Below are 21,840 nucleotides of genomic sequence, written 5' to 3' on the forward strand. Positions count from 1 at the left end.
CATCAGTTATAACATGCCATTAAAATTATCCTGCCATCAAAGATGATAAAACGTGAAAAAAGGTGTGAACCTTACACTCATCACAATAGAACAGATTTTTATCAGTGCCTTGGTACTACACTAAAACTAAGTAATGAGTGGGTCACCTCTGTAATAGTTTCTTTCCAAGGTGGCTTTTTAGGGTGCATAACATGGGCTTATGGCTTTAATCATCTCATACTCATAATGCTGAAAAAGTAGAATTCTCTGTTATATTTTTTGGTGTGGATTTTCAATTCATCAGATGAATTTCTGGTGGAAATTGGGACAAATGAGTTTTTCTCCTTTTTCCATTAATTTTATAAATTGTATTAATAGTTTTTCTTTTATTTATCTGTATACTACTTAGTTTACAGGCAATTTCTTGGAGGATTCAGCCTAGGCTATGTCCCATAATTCCATTTTAGTATTCAATTTTCCAGAGTGAGAGCTTGCTAAAAATAAATTAAATGTCCAACAACAGGAAATGTGAGAAAAGCTAGTAACGAAAGTATTCTACATCATATATAATAATGTATATTTAAAATAAAAAAGGTATTTTTGCTCTTTCCCTCCATGTAAAAGCAGGGCTGGTGCTGTGGCATAGTAGGCTAAGCCTCTGCCTGTGATGCCTGCTTCCCATATGGGTGCCGGTTTCTGTCCTGGCTGCTCCACTTCCAATCTAGTTCTCTCTGGCCTGGGAAAGCAGTGGAAGATGGCCCAAGTGCTTGGGCCCCTGCACCCCAGTGAGAGGAAGAAGCTCCTGGTTCCTGGCTTCCGGTTGGCCCAGCTCCGGCTGTTGCAGCCATTTGAGGACTGAACTAGCAGATGGAAGGCCTTGCTCTCTGCCTCTTCCTCTCTCTCTCTGTAACTCTACCTCTCAAATAAATAAATAAAATCTTTAAAAATAAATAAATAGGCCGGCGCCACGGCTCACTAGGCTAAAAATAAATAAATAGGGGCCGGTGCTGTGGCACAGCGGGTAAAGCCGCCGCCTGAAGTGCCAGCATCCCATATGGACACTGGTTCAAGTCCTGGCTGCTCCACTTCTGGTCTAGCTCTCTGCTATGGCCTGGGAAAGCAGTGGAAGATGGCCCAAGTGCTCGGGCCCCTGTACCTGCGTGGGAAACGTGGAGGAAGCGCCTGGTTCCTGGCTCTTTGGATCAGCCAAACTCCAGCCGTTGCGGCCAACTGGGAGTGAACCAGCGGATGGAAGACCTCTCTCTGCCTATCCTTCTCTCTGTGTGACTCTGATTTTCAAATAAATAAGTAAATCTTCAAAAAATAATAAATAAATAAAAGCAAGATTTTTCTGTAATTGATTTAAAAATTTCTGAAGCTGGAGCTGGAGTTGTGGAATACCGTGTTAAGTGGCAGCCTGCAATGCCAGCATCCCACATGGGTGCCGGTTCATGTCCAGGCTGCTCCACTTCCCATCCAGCTCTCTGGTAATGCACCTGGGAAAACAGTGGAGGATGGCCTAAGTCCCTGGGCCTCTGCACCCACATGGGAGACCTGGATGAAGCTCCTGGCTGCTGGTTTCAGCCCGGCCCAGCCATGGCAGTTGCAGCCATCTGGGGAGTGAACCACTAGATAGAAGATCTCTCTGTCTCTCTCCCTCTTTGTGTAACTCTGCCTTTCAGATAAATAAAATAAATCTTTTTTCAAAAAAAAGATGAAGCTACCCCCTCTTCCTTGAAAGCATTTTAAGCTGAGGAAGTATTTCCCTTGCCAGACGATTTTCATTTGAAAAACTATATACTGGAGCTAGACTCCAGGCAGAAAATATTACAGTGGAAAATCTCAGCTAGATTTCTGCTAAGGAGAATGAAATCTAGGACAAAATGAAATGCCATGTGGCTGTCCTCGTGACTTAATTTAGCTAGTCTGTGTATTCAGTGTGAAACCTCCACTTGTATCTAGGACAATGAAATGGCCAGGAGCACTGCAGCAAAGCCTGTCCTGCTGTGTGTCTCCCCAACAAGCCTGCCTTCTCAGGCTGCTGCAGTGACCAGTCCAACCCGGAGGGCTGGCCCCAGTGCCTGGACACACAGGAAGATAGTCATATGACCTTTGCATCTTCTTCCTTTTCCCCTCCTCTTAGTGACTAGAAGGGTTCTTAGAGGTGAAGGAAACTCTTCAAAGCAGAACGAAGCATTTTCTAATACGAAACAATGACGTTATTCCAGTCATGTCTATTTCAGATCTAATCAAACGAGAGAGACTAGGGGGCCAGCACTGCGGTGTAGTGGGTAAAGCCCTGGCCTGCAGTGCTGGCGTCCCATATGGGCACCTGTTTGACTCCCGGCTGCTCCACTTCCCATCCAGGTCCCTGCTGTGGCCTGGAAGGCAGTGGAAGATGGCCCAAGTGCCTGGGCCCCTGCACCTGCGCGGGAGACCCAGATGAAGCTTCTGGCTTCAGACTAGCCCAGCTCTGGCCATTGCAGCCATCTAGGGAGTGAACCAGTGGATGGAAGAAGGGTTGGAGTGTGGGCAAGAGGGTGGGAATTATCACTATGTTCCTAAATCTATATATACGAAACACATGAAACCTGTATAACTTAAATAAAATTTTAAAACACCACAATAACAAAAAAAAAAGATTTAAAATTTTGACTATAAAGGGCAGGCATTGTGGCATAGTGTGTTAAACTACCACCTACAATGCCAGTAACCCACATAAGTACTGGTTCCAATTCAGTCTCTGCTGTTCAACTTCTGATCCAGCTCCCTTTTAGTAGCTTGGGAAAAGCAGCAGAAGATGGTCCAAGTGCCACTCATGTGGGACACCTGGATGAAGTTCTTGGCTCCTGCTTTCAGCCGGGCTCAGACCTGGTTGTTGCAGACTTTTGTAAAGTGAATCAGCAAGTAGAAGATTTCTTTCTCTGTCTCTCCATCTCTGTAACTCTGACTTTCAAACATATAAATAAATCCTTTAAAAAAAATTGAAAAGCATAAAAGTAGACATAGTGTCTGCTTTGCCTTCCTCACACTGAGGCACTTGAGCCTGGGACATGGGTTGAGACCACAGTGTACTAAGCACTGTGCCGGGCACCTGTCAGAGCTTATATAAGCCCTCTAGACAACCCCACCATGTTACCCCTACTCTTAAAAATAAGGAACTCAGGGCTCACCTGGATGTCTAGTCATATAAGGGTGCTTTAAAAAAGTTCAGTGGAAAGTGGAATTTAAAAAGTTTATTTTGATGCAAAAAAAACCTCTGAAATCCATGTATAGTTTTTTCATAATAAACATTTTCCATAGGCATTTTGAAGACTCCTCATAGGTCCAGGGCTATGCAACAGTTGGTATTCACACCCAGGACTAGCTGATGCACACTGCCTAACACTGCTCATATACAACTTGATGGTCATACTTCCTAGCCCTTTGTAACTACCACATAGATCTCACTTATATCATTTCCCTTCATAAAACTATTAAATAGAAACCAAAATTTGGGGCAGCTCCTCCTATGGAGACCCCCCCCTCCTGACTGCTGTGGCAGGAGGTTTCTCGCTTTCAATAAATCTTGCTTTGCTCAGTGTAAAAAAAAAAAAAATTCAAGGGTCTGCTAATTCATTCTCTTCCATAGTAGAGATTTCTCAATAATTCTTTAAGAGAAATCTGAGTATGCATATATTTATCACCCAAAACATGTTTAATAAATAAAAATTAAAACAACTTCATACTTTTTGTTATACCATATCTTTATTAAGTCAACTTGGCAAGCCTGAAGAATACATAAATGTCATTTACAAAATAATAGGACAGACCAAATAAGTGAAAATAAATACCCTCCAACCTCATCTCAACTTTGAATGGTTAAAGGAAGAAAAAATGTCAAAGTGTCAAACTCAGTCATGTCTGAACATACGACAGCAAATCATAGCTTAATCCCTGATGAAGTATACACAGCATCTTGACCCAACTATTTCTTCTAAATATAGTTATACAATCTCTTATTATTTTTTATCAAAAAGAAGCATGCTTAAGGGTATATGGGAAAGCCCATAAAGCCAAACAAAAATGCTGAGACTCTACACATGCAATGTGATATTACATTCTATATGATCTTTTTATCTCAAAATGAGAAAAATATTAACGTCTGGACTTTACCTTCCTGGCATCTTGTCTTGATGGAATATAAATATAATGCCCCAAGCGAGTGTCAAATGGCACAGTATGTGGTCTCCTTTCTGGGATCCTGGCATCAGGCCCATCTCCACAATTCTCCTTAGCTGAAGAAGTCATTGACAGGTTAAGTTTTGTTAGTTCTTCACTCAGCTGATCCACAAGAAGTTGCTGTTCTATTATTTTTTCATTCTTTGTAGAAGAGAAATGAAAATTTGACAGAGAACCTCAGTACATGTGTAGATTAATATAAAAATTAATTTTACATTGACCAAAGTCACAACTACCATTGACAACACAAACTTCCTTTACCCAAAGACTAGCCTCCTTGGGTGCACAAGTCACTAGGATTGTTCTCAGAGGTAAAACCTTTTGAATAGAAAGCAGCACAAATCCAGCCAAAAGAGGTCCAGTACTCAAAGACAATGCCACATCCACTGACTGGCTGCTCTGCCAACACAGTGTGCTCTATGAAAGCGTGGACTTTCTGAGCGAAACTGAAGTAGCATTAGATAAGAAAGCTGAAAAGTAAAGAGCTCTAGATAGCAGAAGGTGCGGCAAAGGAGACAGAAGTAACAGGTGCAGTCAAGTGAGTCTTCAGAGTCTTTACTCCTGGGGAAAGCAAGCCCAAAGCTTTACAAAGAGAAGACAGCCAGCTGACAGGCCTGGGGACGGGTCTGAATTTTTTATGTAACCCATCCAAAATATTTTCAGTCCAGAAAGCTCTAAAGTCAGTCTGTGCTTAATAAGCACAAAGTTAGGGTGGTCTTTTTCCTTCTGGGAGGAGGAGGAGTAGCTGATGTGTGGAAACAGAGTCATGCAGGCATTTTTCAGCAGGCCATGAGCCATAAGCTGAAGTGTGCAAGTGGTTGTAGACTAAGCTGATCTGGGATTAAAAGGTGCAGTGGATCTAAATTCCTCACGTGGTCTGGGTAACAAGGCCATGGCTCAGAAGAGCCTCAAGAACAAGAGCGTTACCTTCCCCTACGAAGACCTGGCTTCCGAGGTGACCAGGCGCAGAGCCACCATGACCACGAGAGAAGAGGTCTTCAGCACGGACAGGGACGCCACCCTGGAGATGCTCCTGTACTCCCAGTCAGACTCTGAAGAAGCCGTTCCCGCCTGCACTGCTGCCACCCTCGGAGCGCCTCCCGCCCCACCTCCTTCTCCGGCCAAGAATCCCACGGACTCTTAGGCACGCACAACTCCAGGGATTTTGAAATGGGCATTTACACAAAACTCCAGAACCCAGCAATGCCACAGATGTGTTATCTTTGAAGGCTGTCTGGGAAGATCTTTGTTCTAACATCTTCTCCTGAGCCTTGTTTACCCCTGCAAGTGCACTTAGAGTAAGTTCTGGTTTTTCAAGTCGGGTCCTTCATATGAAATGTGTGTATTTGATCTGTAATATATGCTATGCTGTAGAGCACTTGCTGTAGTCTGTTATATTTGAAATAAAATAACTATCAGGAAAAAAAAATAAAAAAAAAATAAGCACAAAGTTATATAAATAAAAAAACTCCTGTCATTTTTTTTTTTTTTTTTTTTTGACAGGCAGGGCAGAGTGGACAGTGAGAGAGAGAGACAGAGAGAAAGGTCTTCCTTTGCCGTTGGTTCACCCTCCAATAGCCGTCACAGTCAGCGTGCTGCAGCTGGCGCACCGCGCTGATCTGATGGCAGGAGCCAGGTGCTTCTCCTGGTCTCCCATGGGGTGCAGGGCCCAAGCACCTGGACCATCCTCCACTGCACTCCCGGGCCATAGCAAAGAGCTGGCCTGGAAGAGGGGTAACCGGGACAGAATCCGGCGCCCCGACCGGGACTAGAACCCGGTGTGCCAGAGTGGAGGATTAGCCTATTGAGCATGGCGCCGGCCTCCTGTCATTCTTAATATGTCACATTTACTACAATACCTAAATAGAAAAAAAAATCTTAAAATTCTTTGTGTTAAAATTGATCAGTAAAGGTGCAAACTTATTTTTTTAAATCATGTATCCAGATTATCAAGATATATGATACCAATGCCATTTAAGCCAGGAAGTTGTAAATGGAGTCATTATACTATCTGGAAAAAGAGTCCAAGTACCAACCAATATTAGACTTTATTAAGTCAAGGGGGCATGACATACTGTCTAGGAAAACTTATTTTAAACAAAGGAGTGAAAGTACATTTTCTAAGTTAAGAAGGAAAAAGAAAAATGTAAAATATTCAATAGCAATTATGTTAAATTCATAAATGAATCAAACCTAATTAAAAAGTAGAGACTGTCAGGATAGTAAACTTAAGTAATCATATGCTGCTTATAAGAAAAACTAAAGCAGACATAAAAAGATTAAAAGTAAATTGAGGCTGGTGCTGCAGCTCAATAGGCTAATCCTCCGCCTGCAGCGCCGGCACACCGGGTTCTAGTCCCGGTCAGGGCGCCGGATTCTGTCCCGGTTGCCCCTCTTCCAGGCCAGCTCTCTGTTGTGGCCCGGGAGTGCAGTGGAGGATGGCCCAAGTGCTTGGGCCCTGCACCCCATGGGAGACCAGGAGAAGCACCTGGCTCCTGCCATCGGATCAGCGTGGTGCACTGGCCGCAGCGTGCCTGCCGTGGCGGCTACTGGAGGGTGAACCAACGGCAAAGGAAGACCTTTCTCTCTGTGTGTCTCTCTCTCACTGTCCACTCTGCCTGTCAAAAAATAAATAAATAAAAGTAAATGAGGGGCCAGCAGCACTGTGGCACAGCGGGTTAATGCCCTGGCCTGAAGCGCCAGCATCCAATATGGGCGTCAGTTCTAATCCCGGCTGCTCCACTTCCAATCCAGCTCTCTGCTATGGCCTGGGAAAGCAGTGGAAGATGGCCCAAGTCCTTGGGCCCCTGCACCCGCATGGGAGACCCAGAAGAAGCTCCTGAGTCTTGGCTTCGGATCGGCACAGCTCCAGCTGTTGTGGCCAATTGGGGGGTGAACCATCGGATGGAAGACCTCTCTCTTTCTACTTCTCTCTCTGTGTAACTCTTACAAATAAATAAATAAAACTTTTTTAAAAAGTAAATTGGGAAGGGACACCATGTAAATATTAAAAGAAAGCTAGTGCAGCTATAGAATTCAAGCAGACTTTAAGGCAAAAAAAAATCACTAAAAGAGGTAAAAAAAAAAAAAATGATTAAAAGATTAATTCAGTAAATTCACTAGGGCTGGTGCCGTGGCACAGCAGGTTAAACCCCTGGCCCACAGCACCAGCATCCCATGTGGGCATCAGTTCATGTCCTGGCTGCTCTACTTCTGATCCAGCTCCCTGCTAATGGGCTTGGGAAAGCAGCGGAAGATGACCCAAGTGTGTGGGCCCTTGTACCCACGTGGGAGACCCAGAAGAGGCTCCTGGCTCCGGATTGGCCCAGCTCCAGCCATTGTGGCCATTTGGGGAGTGAACCAGTGGATTGAAGACTTCTCTCTCTCTGTCTCTACCTTTCTCTGTAACTCTTTCAAGTAAATAAAATAAATCTTTAAGGCAAAAAAAAAGGTCAATTCACCAGGATGACGTAAAAAATTCTACATCCCTATGTACTTCTAGCACAGCTTCAATACTTGTAAAACAAAAAACAGCTGTACTTCATGGAGAAGACAGACAAATCCAAAATCGTAGCAGGAGATTTTAATATCATTCTCTACAATATCATTATAACAAAAAGTATTTTTAAAAAGTGAGTAAAAATACAGACTTAAATAACAGCATCCAAGGATGTCAAACACACATTCTTTATCAGCACAGTTTTAATCACAAAACCACCCTGATGCTGAACCAACAAGCAAGCTTCAACACAAAGGAAAGAAATCATACATAGTATGGTATTCAACCACAATGTCATTAAGCCAAAAATTAATAAAATAAACCTCCCATAATACAAAATAAACATAACCCACAGATCTAAAAAACTTTCACAACAAAACTGATAAATATTTTTAGCTGAATGTAGAGTTCAGGTAAAGATAAGCTTAGGAAGACATGTATAACTGGGTATATTACCAAAGAAAAGAAGCCAAAGAAGCTAACAGAAGATTAATGTCCCCCAAAAAGAAAAAAAAAATTTAAAAGTTCAGACAATAAAATAATGAGCAAAAATGCAATAGTAAAATCAAAATTGTTCTTTGGGGGCTGGTGCTGGGGCATAGTAGGTAAAGCCTACCAACTGCCTGTAGAACCAACATCCCATATGGGCCAGTTGCAGTCCCAGCTGCTCCACTTCAGATCCAGCTCCCTGCTAATGTGCCTGGGAAAGCAGTGGAAGATGGCCCAAGTGTTTGGGCCCCTGAATCCACCTGGGAGATCAGAAGGAAGCTCCTGGCTTCGGACTATTCCAGCTCTTGCCATTGCGGCCATATGGGGAGTGAACCAGCAGATAGAAGATTCACTCTCTCTCTCCCTCCCTCCCTCCCTCCCTCCCTCCCTCCCTCTTCTCTCTCTCTGTAACTCTGCCTTTTAAATAAATAAATCTTTTTAAAAAAAGTTCTTAGAAGAGATTAATAAAACTTATAAACCCCTAGTAAAGCTGATTAAGGAGGAAAAAGTGACCAGTGGATGGAAGATCTCTCTCCCTTGCTCACTCTGTCTCTTCCATTCTCTTTGTGACTCTGGCTTTCAAATAAATAAGAAATAAATCTTAAAAATAGAAATCATGTTCAAATTTATGTTGAAGTTTAATCTTGTCCCAGACTAGTGCTATGCAGAATGATACTCTCTTTGGACTCTGGGCTGCAGCAGCAGTCACAGCACCCAGTCAGTTATATGATCACGAGGCAAACAACCTACATGACATGGTGTGCTGTGTTGCTAAGTTACTATGTTCAGTAGGTTAGGTAAATAACCTAATTTCATTTCAATTTAGAATATTTTCTGCTTGCAACTGGTTTATTAGGACAAAACTCAATGTAAGTCGAGGAGCATCAGCATTAGCAAACCACATCTAGGACAGTCACAGCAGATGTTGACTGCGATCCTTTGAAAGACCTGCTTATAAGGTTATCAGGTATCTGAGAACTTGTATTTTTGGAGGGTTTCCAACACCCTAACTGGTAAGGGGGTTTATTATGCTCAGACTAACTGTACAAATAATGCGGGTTATGCTTTCCTTCTAGTAACCTGCAATTTTGGTTCAGTCTTCAAGATCAGCCCTGGAAAACACTCAAAGACACTGAGTCTCTAATGAGTTTCCCTAGTAGAAAACATTTCAGTTCTGTTGTCAACTCGGCCAGGGAAATTAAGTGCATCCTGTTTGACTCCAAAGGGAGACGTCCCTCGGAAGCACGTGCCTGGTTTCTGCCGGATGCTGCTCCACGTGCTTTTCTCTTCACTGTTCTTGCTCTCTGTCCTTTCAGTGACCTTGGCCATGAGAACAGCCAGATGCTGAGTTCTCCTAGTGAATCACCCAACCTAAGGGTGGTTTGGGGACTCCCAAACAACAGTACTTCACAACACAGAAGGGAGTTGTTCCAGGAAGAGAAAATTCTCTTAAACGCAGCACAATCAAGGTAATTAGCCACATTAACAGAATAAAGGAGAAAAATCATGATAAAAAACCATAATAAAATTCAGTATCTTCTAGTTTTAAATTTTTAATTTATTTATTTGAAAGGTAGCAACAGAGAGACAGCCAGACAGAGGTCTCTTATTCCCTGTGTCACTTCCCAAATGTCCACAACAGCCAGGTCTAGGCCAAGCCAAAGCCAGGAACCTGGAATTCAATACAAATCTCTCACATGGGTAGTGAGTACCCAAATACTGGAGCCATCACCACTGCACCCATGGTGCTTACTTGCAGGAAACAGGAACAGAGAACAAAGCCAACACTTGAACCAAGGTACTCTAATAGGGGATGCAGGTATCTTATGTGGGGGCTTTACCACAAACCAAACACCTGCCCCTAATATCCACAGCCGGGACTTGAACCAAGGCACACTAATATGAGATGCAGGTATCTTACGTGAGGGTTTTACCACAAACCAAACACCTGCCCTTAATATCCACAGCCAGCACTTGAACCAAGGCACACTAATAGGGGATGCAGATATCTTACGTTGGGGCTTTACCAAAGCACCAAACATCTACCCTTAATATCCACTTATAATAAAAATTCTCAGCAAAGAAATTTTCCTTATATTGATAAAGGGTAACCACCTTCAGCAAACCCAAGTATTGTATGATACTTTGTAGTGTGTGATGTTGAAAGCTTTTTTTCTATGACTGGAAAAAAGACAAGTATATTTGCTGTCACTATTTGAATTCAACACTGTATGGAGGTTCCAGCAAATATAGAAAGCTAAGAAAAAGAAATAGAATGCTGAAAGATATAAACGAATAAAACTATCACTATTTGCAGATAATACAAATATATAAAATGAAAATCAAATGAATTTACAGATAAAACATTAGAATTTAAAAGTTTACTCAGGTTGCTAAATATGTTAAGATTTCAGTATATAAAACTCAATACAGGGCTAGTGCTGTGGTGTAGTAGGTTAAGCTTCCACCTGTGGCACTGGCATTCCATATGGGCACTGGTTTGTATCCTGGCTGCTCCTCTTCTGATCCAGCTCTCTGCTAATGGCATAAGAAAGCAGTGGAAGACGGCCCAAGTCCTTGGGCCCCTGCACCCACATGGGAGACCCGGAAGAAGCTCCTGGCTCCTGGCTTCGGATTGGCCCAGCTCCAGTCATTGCAGACATTTGGGGAATGAACCAGTGGATGGAAGACTTCTCTCTGTCTCTCCCTCTCTCTGTCAGTAACTCCCTCTCAAATAAATAAATAAATATTTTTAAAAAATCAACATAGTTACACATACCAATGAACAATTAGGAATACAAAAAAAGGTGTTTTTTTAATTCCATTTAGTGATTTTGCTAGCTTGACCTCTCCAAAACCTCTTCAGAGCTGGTAGGGGGTGAGTCAAGGCACCAATAGATCAGGCAGCTTACCACTTGAGTGGTTTTACCTTCCTTTTGCCTTCTCTCACTTCCTAGTTTGAATTATAAACCCTGTAGTGTCTATGTTCCTACTGTTGACTCTGTCTTACACTTGACATACATTTAGGTTTTTCGTCAGGCCACCTACCCTATAATCATAGATATTATGGTAAGAAATGAGCAATTTTTTTTAGCAGATGATAGGCTGAGATATAAGGTAATGTTTTCCTGACATAAATATGTTATAGAACTTCTGGTTACCTACTGATGTAATTCATCTATGTCTTATGAATGAATCTGCTTCCCAAAAACCAAAGATTCCATTCAAAGCCACATAAAAAACTCAAAGACCAGGAATACGTGCAACAAAATACGTGCAATACTTCTATGTACCCACAAAAAATAAGCATTTATTGAGAAAATTCATGATTTAGAAGACTTATAAGCAAAAGATACTAATTCTTTCCAAATAGACCTATAGATTTAATGTAATGCCAGCCAAAATCACAAGTGTTTTTGTGCTCCCTGACACGTAGAGGGAGAAGACACAGAACAGAGTGGAAAGCTTTCCTCTACAGAATATCTAGCCTTGTTATAATTATAATTAATAATACATGTGATATTGGCTCAATAATAGACAAACCACTAGAATACAACAGAAGGCCAAGAAGTAGAAAATGGACTCATACACAAGTGGGCTTTTTGTTTTGACTTTTTTTTTCAATATTGTATCAGAATTGGTTTATATTATATTTTATATTATCTTATGGAAATTTGACCTTTTATGAGATAATATATTTTTAATTTATATTATAGTCAAAGGCTTAATGGTTCTGTAAAAGAAAAAGTTCAACAGTGGGTTGGTGCTGTGGCAGAGTAAGTTAATCCTCCACCTGCAGTGCTGGCATTGCATACGGGCACTGGTCCGATTCCTGGCTGTTCCACTTCTAATCCAGCTTTCTGCTATGGCCTGGGAAAGCAGTAGAAGATGGCCCAAGTGCTTGGGCCCCTGCACCCATGTGGGAGACCTGGAAGAAACTCCTGGCTCCTGGCTCCAGACTGGCCCAGCTCCAGCCATTGCAGCCATTCGGGGTGTGAACCAGCAGAAGGAAGATCTTTCTCTCTGACTCTCCCTCTCACTATCTGTGACTCTACCTCTCAAATAAATAGATAAAATTAAAAAAAAAAAAGAGTTTAACAGATAAAAAGTAGAAAGACCATTGAACAGCAGGAATATAGGCCAGGGCTATAAACAATCATCAAATGAAAAGAGCTCAACTTCACTCAGATACAGTACATTTTATTTATTTATTTATTTATTGACAGGCAGAGTGGACAGTAAGAGAGAAAGATCTTCCTTTTGCTGTTGGTTCACCCTCCAATGGCTACCGCGGCCAGCACGCTGCGGCCAGTGCACCGCGCTGATCCGAAGGCAGGAGACAGGTGCTCTCCTGGTCTCCTATAGGGTGCAGGGCCCAAGCACTTGGGCCATCCTCCACTGCACTCCCGGGCCACAGCAGAGAGCTGGCCTGGAAGAGGGGCAACCGGGACAGAATCCGGCGCCCCGGCCAGGACTAGAACCCGGTGTGCTAGCGCCACAGGCGGAAGATTAGCCTATTGAGCTGTGGCGACGGCCTCAGATACAGTACATTTTAAAACAGTCACAAAATCATTAATTTCCTATCAATTTGTTTGACAAACATTTAAAACAAAGTTTTACAAAACAATGTATTTGTAGCAAAACTGATACCAACAGGTATTTCTTTTTTTCTTTTAGCTCCTACATATAACAGAAAACATGCAGTATTTGTCCTGCTTGACTTCTTTCACTCAACATGATGTCTTCCAGTTCCAACCACTTGACTGTGGCACAAATGGACTTTGGTTGATAATTAAAGACAGCACTCAAAACACTAGTGAAAAGGTAGTCTCTGGGACTACTGGAAATCCATTTGTAAAACGATCAAACGTGACCTTTACTCTTACCTTACCCCATGGCCAAAATTCTAGGACACTAGAACTAAACCTGAAAGGCCAAACAATACAGTTCCTGGAAGATAATATAGAAAAGTAACCTCACAGGAAAGGGCTGGGGAAAGGAAACATATGTTAAATACAGAACAAACATCACTAGCCATAAAGAAAGAGATTGCTCCATTTCATTTCAATAAGAAATCCTTTCATCAAAACACCACTGAGAGCAAAAAGCCATAGAAGGAGAAAAAGTATTTGCAATCACATAACTGACAGCGAGCTCAGACCTTAGAATATACAATAAAATTCTACAAACTAATCTAAAAGACAGTCTAAAAGACAATAGAAAAAACAAGAAAGAGACTTGAACTAGCATTCACAAAAGAGGCTATCAAATAGTCAAAAAATACTAAAAACTGCTCCAAATCACTGGTCATCAGGGCATACAAACGAAAACGATACCAAAATAAGACCACATACCTACCAGCTTGGCTACTATTGAAAAATTAACAATAACAAATGTCTGCAAGCATATATGGCAATGGGAATATCTAGCTAATGTTTGGAGTACAAACTGAAAAACAGGTTAGGTTAATCTACTTAAGTTGAAAACTTTACATCTACCCTATGGACCAAGCAATTCAACCCCAGGCACAAATCTGAAAGACCTGTCCATAATAAGAAAATACACAGGAAAAGCCCACAAATGTCAATCAACAGAACAGAAAATAAACTTGAGGTATAATCATACAGTGAAACACAATATAGCTATTAAACTAAGCAAGCCACTATCATATATAAAATATATTAATTACAATTTCAATCAAGAAACCACGTACTGACTAATATAAACAGAGTAAATTTATAAAACTTCCAAAAACTATAGTGTTGAAGGATACATAGTGAGATGGAAAATAAGAAGAGCAAGGAAATGATCGCCACACAAATCAAGCTCTTTTTGAGGAGGGCAGGATAAAGATGGGAAGGAGGCACTGAGAACTTCTCAGGAGCTGGTACTTTGTGATCCTGGACCTGGGGGTGGTTACCCAGTTGTTCTCTTGGTGATAAATCACTCAACAATCCATCTGGTTTTGCATACATTTTGGTTAATGTTTTTAATTTATTACACAACTAGAAAGGCTACTGTGGCATAGCGGGTAAAGCTGCTGCCTGCAGTGCCAGCATCCCATATGGGTGCGGGTTCAAGTCCCAGCTGCTCCACTTCCGATCCAGCTCTCTGCTATGGCCTGGGAAAACAGTACAGGATGGCCCAGGTCCTTGGGCCCCTGCACCTGCGTGGGAGACCTGGAAGAAGCTCCTGGCTCCTGGTTTTGGATCAGCCCAGCTCCAGCCATTGCAGCCAACTGAAGAGTTCCCAGTGGATGGAAGACCTCTCTCTCTCTCTCTCTCTCTCTCTCTGCCTTTTCGTCTCTCTCTGTGTAACTCTTTCAAATAAATAAATACATCTTTTTTTTTTTATTTGACAGGTAGAGATATAGACAGTGAGAGACAGAAAGAAAGGTCTTCCTGCTGCTGGTTCACTCCCCAAATGGCCGCTATGGCTGGCACTGCACCGATCCAAAGCCAGGAGCCAGGTGCTTCTTTCTGGTCTCCCATGTGGGTGCAGGGGCCCAAGCACTTGGGCCATCCTCTACTGCCCTCCCGGGCCACAGCAGAGAGCTGGACTGGAAGAGGAGCAACCGGCAGTAGAACCCAGTGCCCATATGGGATGCCGGCACCGCAGGCAGAGGATTAACCAAGTGAGCCATGGCACTGGCCCCAAATAAATAAATAAATCTTAAAAAAAAAAAAAAAAAAAAAAAAAAAAAAAAAAAAAAAAAGAAAGGCTACGAAGAGAACAAAAATAAAATATGTCAAAATCAGCACTAGTTCCTCTCTGATAGGGAGCTGAAGGCTTGAAATGACATTAAATATTTAGGAGTGGGAGGAATCACAGCCAGATAGTATTTTTAGGGACATACTATGTTACACTGCAGACATAGCCATGTTAGCAATAGGAAAGGTTAGATAAGGAATTTGAAATATTTGACCAAAGTTAAAGAGCAAAGTACACATGAGCTGTAAAAGGAAAATAAATTTAAAAATTTAGGTTGTATGTTTACTTTCTAATTCTTAACAGTATCACATTGCCTAGAACCTTGGCAAACAACAGAAGAGAAAAGCTTGGAGAAAGATAACCAAAATGTAGTTTTTAAATTAAGTTCCTGGGTATTATCTTTATATCTGTGAAACAGAAGTCAAGCTAACAATAAAAAATTTTTTTAAGTTGATTTAGGGGAAAAATTGTAATAGCTTTTTCAGGAGCCTATGTTCCAAATTCTTCAACTGAAACATACTTTGCAAGCACTTCCATTCATCACTGAACATGTGACTCTGTTTAATTAGTTCCATTTCAACTCAATCTACAGAGATCAAGAAACCCTACCTGCAATCTATTCACTTTTTGTGCTTCTTTCAAAGATACAACATGCCCTTTGTTTTCTTGTACCATCATCTGCACTTGATTCTTGAGTTCCTTTACCTCCAGTTCCTTCTGATTAAAGACGACTTCATCAGCAGCGAGTGCACACTAGGAGGGAAAGAAGGCACAAGTGATATTTACATAGAAAATACTCAATGGAGTCCGTATACTACCACAGAGACAGTGATCTGAGGAAAGCTCGTTGATGTCTCTTATATTTTCTTATCCTTTGCATCTTCAACTTTTTACTGGCTTTTTTTTTATTTTTTTTTTTATTTTTTTTTTTATTTTTGACAGGCAGAGTGGACAGTGAGAGAGAGAGACAGAGAGAGAAAGGTCTTCCTTTGCCGTTGGTTCACCCTCCAATGGCCGCCGCTGCAGCCGGCGCACCGCGCTGATCCGATGGCAGGAGCCAGGATCCAGGTGCTTCTCCTGGTCTCCCATGGGGTGCAGGGCCCAAGCACCTGGGCCATCCTCCACTGCACTCCCTGGCCATAGCAGAGAGCTGGCCTGGAAGAGGGGCAACCGGGACAGAATCCGGCGCCCTGACCGGGACTAGAACCCGGTGTGCCGGCGCCGCAAGGTGGAGGATTAGCCTATTGAGCCACGGCGCCGGCAGTTTACTGGCTTCTTTCTAAGAAAGGCAAAGATAATCTATTATTTCTATAATATAGGAATTACCATACAGACATGAATATTTTCCTGATTTTTATTTTTCTGTAAATGAAAACTGGTTACTTAGGTTCTAAAGAACATTCAGTAAGATGTTTACAAGTTTGCTAGAATTACCGTAAGACTGACTGATTGATTGATCTAAGAGACAGTGAGAGATCCCATCAACTGGTTCACTCCCCAAATGCCAACAACAGGTGATGAGATGGGCTGAAGCCAGGAGCTGGAAACTCAACCCAGGTCTCCCACATCGGTGCCAGGAACCCAATTACTTGAGTCATTACCATTGCCTCCCAGGGTCTGTATTAGCACAAGCTGGAGTCAGTGCTGGAACCAGCTCATTTGGGATTCTGATTTGGGATGTGAGCATTGTTTAACCAGAGTCTTAACTGCTATTCTAAATGCCCACCCCAACAAGTTTCTTCTTTTCTCTGCTTGGGATCCTTAAATTATCAAATGAGCAGGAAACACATAATCCTGATGATCCTTATATTGTGATACAGTTGTATAATCTATATGACTATTAAATACTTAATTCTGGGTCCAGCACTGTGGTGTAGAGGGCAAAGCCACTGCCTGGAGTGCTGGCATCCCATTTGAGTGCCAGTTTGAGTCCTGGCTGCTCCACTTCTGATCCAGCTCTCTGTTATGGCCTGGGAAAGCAGTGGAGGATGGCCCAGGTCCTTGGGCCCTTGCACCAACGTGGGAGACCTGGAAGAAGTTCCAGGCTCCTGGCTTTGGAACAGCACAGCTCCGGTCATTATAACCATCTGGGACTGAACCAGCAGATGGAAGACTCTCTCTCTCTCTCTCTCTCCCTGCCTCTGCCTCTGCCTCTGCCTCTCTGCAGCTCTGCCTTTCAAATGAATAAATAAATCTTAATAATAACTACTTAATTTTAGGGGTGGGCATTGTGGCCCAGTGGGTTAAGTCACTGCTTGGGATGCGGCATCTCATATAGGTGCCAGTTTTAAAAGAGACATACAAGATTACTTGTCTTGAGAGATTCCAGACAAGATGAGGGAATGCATTTTTAAGCAATTTTTAATGCTTATTTATTTTTATATACGAGAAAGAGGAAAGGAGAGAGAGAGAGAGAGAGAGAGAGAGAGAGAGAGAGAGAGAATCGATCTTCCATCCACTGGTTCACTCCCCAAATGCCTGCAACAGCCACAGTTGGGCCTTACTGAAGTCAGAAGCCAGGAACTCCATCAATGTCCACATGGGTATCAAGGTCCCAACTACCTTAGACATCATCTGCTGCCTCCCAGGGTGTGCATTAGCAGGAAGCTAAACAGGAAGTGGAGGTTGGAACACAAACTTGGGAACCTGGGATGGACATGAACTCATCCAATATGGGATGCAGACATCTCAAGCAGCAGCTTAAGCTATGAAACAAAGCTTGCCCCCACTTTTAAAAAACTGGTAAACACCGACTGTGATGTCTGTCATTTTGAGAGCTGTAATATTCCTGAGCATTTTCAAAGTTCTGATGTGTCTTGCAGTTAAGAAATCTTGATCCTTTCTGCAATCTAGCATTCCTCCAAATAATCTGTTCCTGACACCTTTTCACCTTTTCCAACAAGACTTTCTATCTTTTTTTTTTCTTTGACAGACAGAGTGGACAGTGAGAGAGAGAGACAGAGAGAAAGGTCTTCCTTTTGCTGTTGGTTCACCCTCTGATGGCCGCTGCGGCTGGCGTGCTGTGGCCGGAGCACCGCGCTGATCCAAAGCCAGGAGCCAGGTACTTCTCCTGGTCTCCCATGGGGTGCAGGGCCCAAGCACTTGGGCCATCCTCCACTGCACTCCCTGGCCACAGCAGAGAGCTGGCCTGGAAGAGGGGCAACCAGGATAGAATCCGGCGCCCTGGCCGGGACTAGAACCCGGTGTGCCGCTACCGCAAGGCGGAGGATTAGCGTATTGAGCTGTGGCGCCGGCCAAGACTTTCTATCTTTAGGAAGCCATAATCTAGAATACAAAAAGCAGAGCAAGTTTAAAAATTAAGTTTCCAACATGTACAGAGAGTTACTACTCACCCAACTCCAAGCAGTGGGTTTTATGAGCTTCCAATTTCTACTATCTTAGGATCACGAAGGAAAAGTGCTTCCCATTACCAACTACCATATGCATCCCAAAATTCAAATTACCAGTTACCTATACCTCCTGTACCATCACTTTCTTATATTAATGAGTAAAGAAGTAGGACAATCACTACCTTTCCAAAAAAAAAATCCTCATAATTTTAGAAGTATCACCTTAATGCTCATATTTAAATGTTAAGCAGAAAGGAGCAGCACTCTCACAGCTGGTTCCAGAGACCCTTTCGGCACATCCCTTAAGCCCTTTCAGGGTGTCCCTGTCAAAACCATTTTCAAACCATACTAAGGTGATATTTGCCTTTTTCACCATGATGACATTTGCACCACATGGTGTGAAAGCAATGGTAGGTAAATCTGCTAGCTCCTTAGAACACATAAAGGCAGTGACAGCAAACTGTTCTAGTAGTTGTTCACTGCTGTTCACTCACCCTACAAACAAGTGCCATTTTTCCTTCAGAATGTCTTGATCAAACAAACAAAAAATTTGTTCATCCTCAACTCTCGAGTATGTGTTTTTTTGATATTCTGTGTGACAAAATGGAAGGTATTCACAAAATATTTCTGCTGAGTACTAAAGGAGATACTTTGTGTGGGAAACAATGTACAATTGTTGAGTTACAAGCTGAATGCTCCACTTTTTCATGGAGTTTCACTCTAAAGAATGATAAACTATGGTTATTTAGATTTGGATATGCAGCAGACATTGAAAATGAAAACCCAGAGGGCCGGTGCTGTGGCAATATGGGTTAAGCTGCCATCTGCAGTGTCAGTATCCCATAAAGGATTCCTTTCCCAGCTGCTCCTCTTCCAACCCAGCTCCCTGCTAATGCTCCTGGGAAAGCAGCAGAGGATGGCCCCAGTCCTTGGGCCCCTGCATCCAACGTGGAGGCTGGGAGGAGGCTCCGGGCTCCTGGTTCCTGGCTCCTGGCTTCAGCCTGGCCCAGCCCCAACCACTGCAGCCATTTGGGCAGTGAACCAGCAGGTGGACGCTTTCTCTCTGTCTCTCCTTCAATCTCTTTCTCTCTCTATGTAACTCTGCCTTTCAAATTAATTAATTAATTAAAAAAATGAAAACCAATCATTGCAAGGAAAACAGCTAACAATATTTGTTACAACTGATAAAATTTGAGTTTCATGGAAAAATTAAAGTTTGGAAAACACTTCTGCCACTGTGAGCTTGACAGCTTCTAATACCCAAAGACTTTCCTGATGACATTAACAAAGATGATTCCTGGATATTGTGTAGTGAAATATTTCAACATTTGGAATATCTGCATAACTCAGCAAATATTTTCCAAATGATTAATGATGATTCAAAATTATGTATAGATAAAAGACCTATTTAAAGTACAAGATAGAAACCAGAAGATTTTAATGTAAAATTAGATCTTAATGTAAACAAAATGTCTCAAATCCCACACTGCAAGTAAACTTAGTACATTTCCACTTGTTAAATTTTGGTGTAGCAAAGAATATAATTACCTGACAAAGTTTTTAAAATATTCTTCCCTTCCAACTACGAAACTACAGAAGTTTGTATTGTCTTCATAAATTCAACCAAAACAACATATTGCAATAAACTAAATGCTGAAGCTAATATGAAAATCCAGTCTTATATTAAGCCAGAAATTTAGTAAAATGTAAAGCAATCCTATACTTATTAAACTTTTTTGCTTTGAAAAAGTTGTTTTTAATGAAAAAAATTTCCATATTAACATGTAATCAGGTTATTATTGTTAATTCTGAATTAACTTTAAAATAAATAACTGTATTTTCTCTTCATTTTTAAGCCTAATATGGTAAATCAATTGACATAATCCACATTCTTTTTTTTTTTTTTTTATTTGACAGATAGACAGTGAGAGAGACAGAAAGAAAGATCTTCCTTCCGCTGGTTCACTCCCCAAATAGCCACTACGGCCAGTGCTGCACAGATCCAAAGCCAGAAGCCAGGTGCTTCTTCCTAGTCTCCCATGTGGGTGCAGGGGCCCAAGCACTTGGGCCATCCTCCACTGCCTTCCCGGGCCACAGCAGAGAGCTGGACTGGAAGAGGAGCAACTGGCAATAGAACCCAGCACCCATATGAGATGCCGGTGCCATAGGCAGAGGATTAACCAAGTGAGCCAAGGCGCTGGCTCCTGACATAATCCACATTAACATAACCTTTTTGGGGAAATTTCAATTTTAAGAGTCTAAAGTGGCTGGCACCGCGGCTCACTAGGCTAATCCTCCACCTTGCGGCGCCAGCACACCGGGTTCTAGTCCCGGTCGGGGCACCGGATTCTGTCCCGATTGCCCCTCTTCCAGGCCAGCTCTCTGCTGTGGCCAGGGAGTGCAGTGGAGGATGGCCCAAGTGCTTGGGCCCTGCACCCCATGGGAGACCAGGAGAAGCACCTGGCTCCTGCCATCAGATCAGCGCGGTGCGCCGGCCGCGGCAGCCACTGGAAGGTGAACCAATGGCAAAGGAAGACCTTTCTCTCTGTCTCTCTCTCTCACTGTCCACTCTGCCTGTCAAAAGAAAAAAAAAAAGAGTATAAAAAAGTCCTGCAATCAAAAAGTTTGAGAACTGCTATAATATAATAGGGAATAGTACAAATGGCTTCTCTCTAATACGTATAAAGATACTGAAGGGGCCGGTGCTATGGCTCACTTGGTTAACCCTCTGCCTGCGGTGCCGGCATCCCATATGGACGCTGGGTTCTAATCCCGGTTGCTCCTCTTCTAGTCCAGCTCTCTGCTGTGGCCCAGGAAGGCAGTGGAGGATGGCCCATGTGCTGGGGCCCCTGTTCCTACTTGGAAATCCAGGAGGAAGCACCCGGCTCCTGGCTTCGGATTGGCACAGCGCGCCGGCCGTAGCGGCCATTTGGAGGGTGAACCAACGGAAGGAAGACCTTTCTCTCTGTCTCTCTCTCTCACTATCTAACTCTGCCTAATAAAAAAACAAACAAAAAATAAAAATAAAAAAAGATACTGAAGACATATCTCTTGCTAGAAAGCTCTCTTTTTTAACTATACGTTTTCATATTTTAATGCACAGAATCACAGAAGCTGAGAACCAGGTTACTTAGGGAACAACTGAAAGATGCTTGCCCATTAGACTGCAAGCAGAACTAAATGTGTCTTATTCTCCAATATTTCCTTGTGACACACAATTTTACAAAATATGAATGTTTTTGCGGGGGCAGGTGTTTGGCGCAGTGGTTGCCTCTTGGGAAGCCTGCATCCCATATCAGAGTGCTTGTGTTCAAGTCCAACTCTGCCCCAGATTCCAGTTTCCTGCTAATGTGTACCCTGGGAGGCAGCAGATGATGGCTCTAGTACTTAAGTCCTTGCCTCCCATGTGGGAGATGTGAATGGTGTCCCTAGCTTCAGCCTGGCCAGTTCTGCTATTAGAAGCATTTGGGAGTGAACCAGCAGATAGAACTCTGTCTCTCTGACTTTCAAATAAAATGAAATCATAAAAACAACAAAAAAATTTGAAATACAGATATTTTTAAATGAAACATAGGGAACTGTGATTCTGAA

General features: G+C 42.5%; 1 protein-coding gene across 7 annotated transcripts in view; it reads right to left on the reverse strand.

Moving 5' to 3' along the window:
- The window catches only part of KIF27 (kinesin family member 27), a 102,621-nt gene that overhangs the window by 56,917 nt on the left and 23,864 nt on the right, over positions 1–21,840 (reverse strand). For all 7 annotated transcript variants that reach the window (XR_011378826.1, XM_051833658.2, XM_051833661.2 and 4 more), the window contains 2 exons: positions 15,509–15,652; positions 4,135–4,341 (listed from right to left, as the gene is read on the reverse strand). Coding sequence is in view for 6 of the 7 variants with exons in the window: in XM_051833658.2 (XP_051689618.2) it covers positions 4,135–4,341; positions 15,509–15,652 (351 nt within the window). In the remaining variant the exon portion in view is untranslated. The remainder of the gene's footprint in view (positions 1–4,134; positions 4,342–15,508; positions 15,653–21,840) is intronic.

This window comes from Oryctolagus cuniculus, chromosome 1 (assembly GCF_964237555.1).
Source record: "Oryctolagus cuniculus chromosome 1, mOryCun1.1, whole genome shotgun sequence".
NCBI classification, from domain to species: Eukaryota; Metazoa; Chordata; class Mammalia; order Lagomorpha; family Leporidae; genus Oryctolagus; species Oryctolagus cuniculus.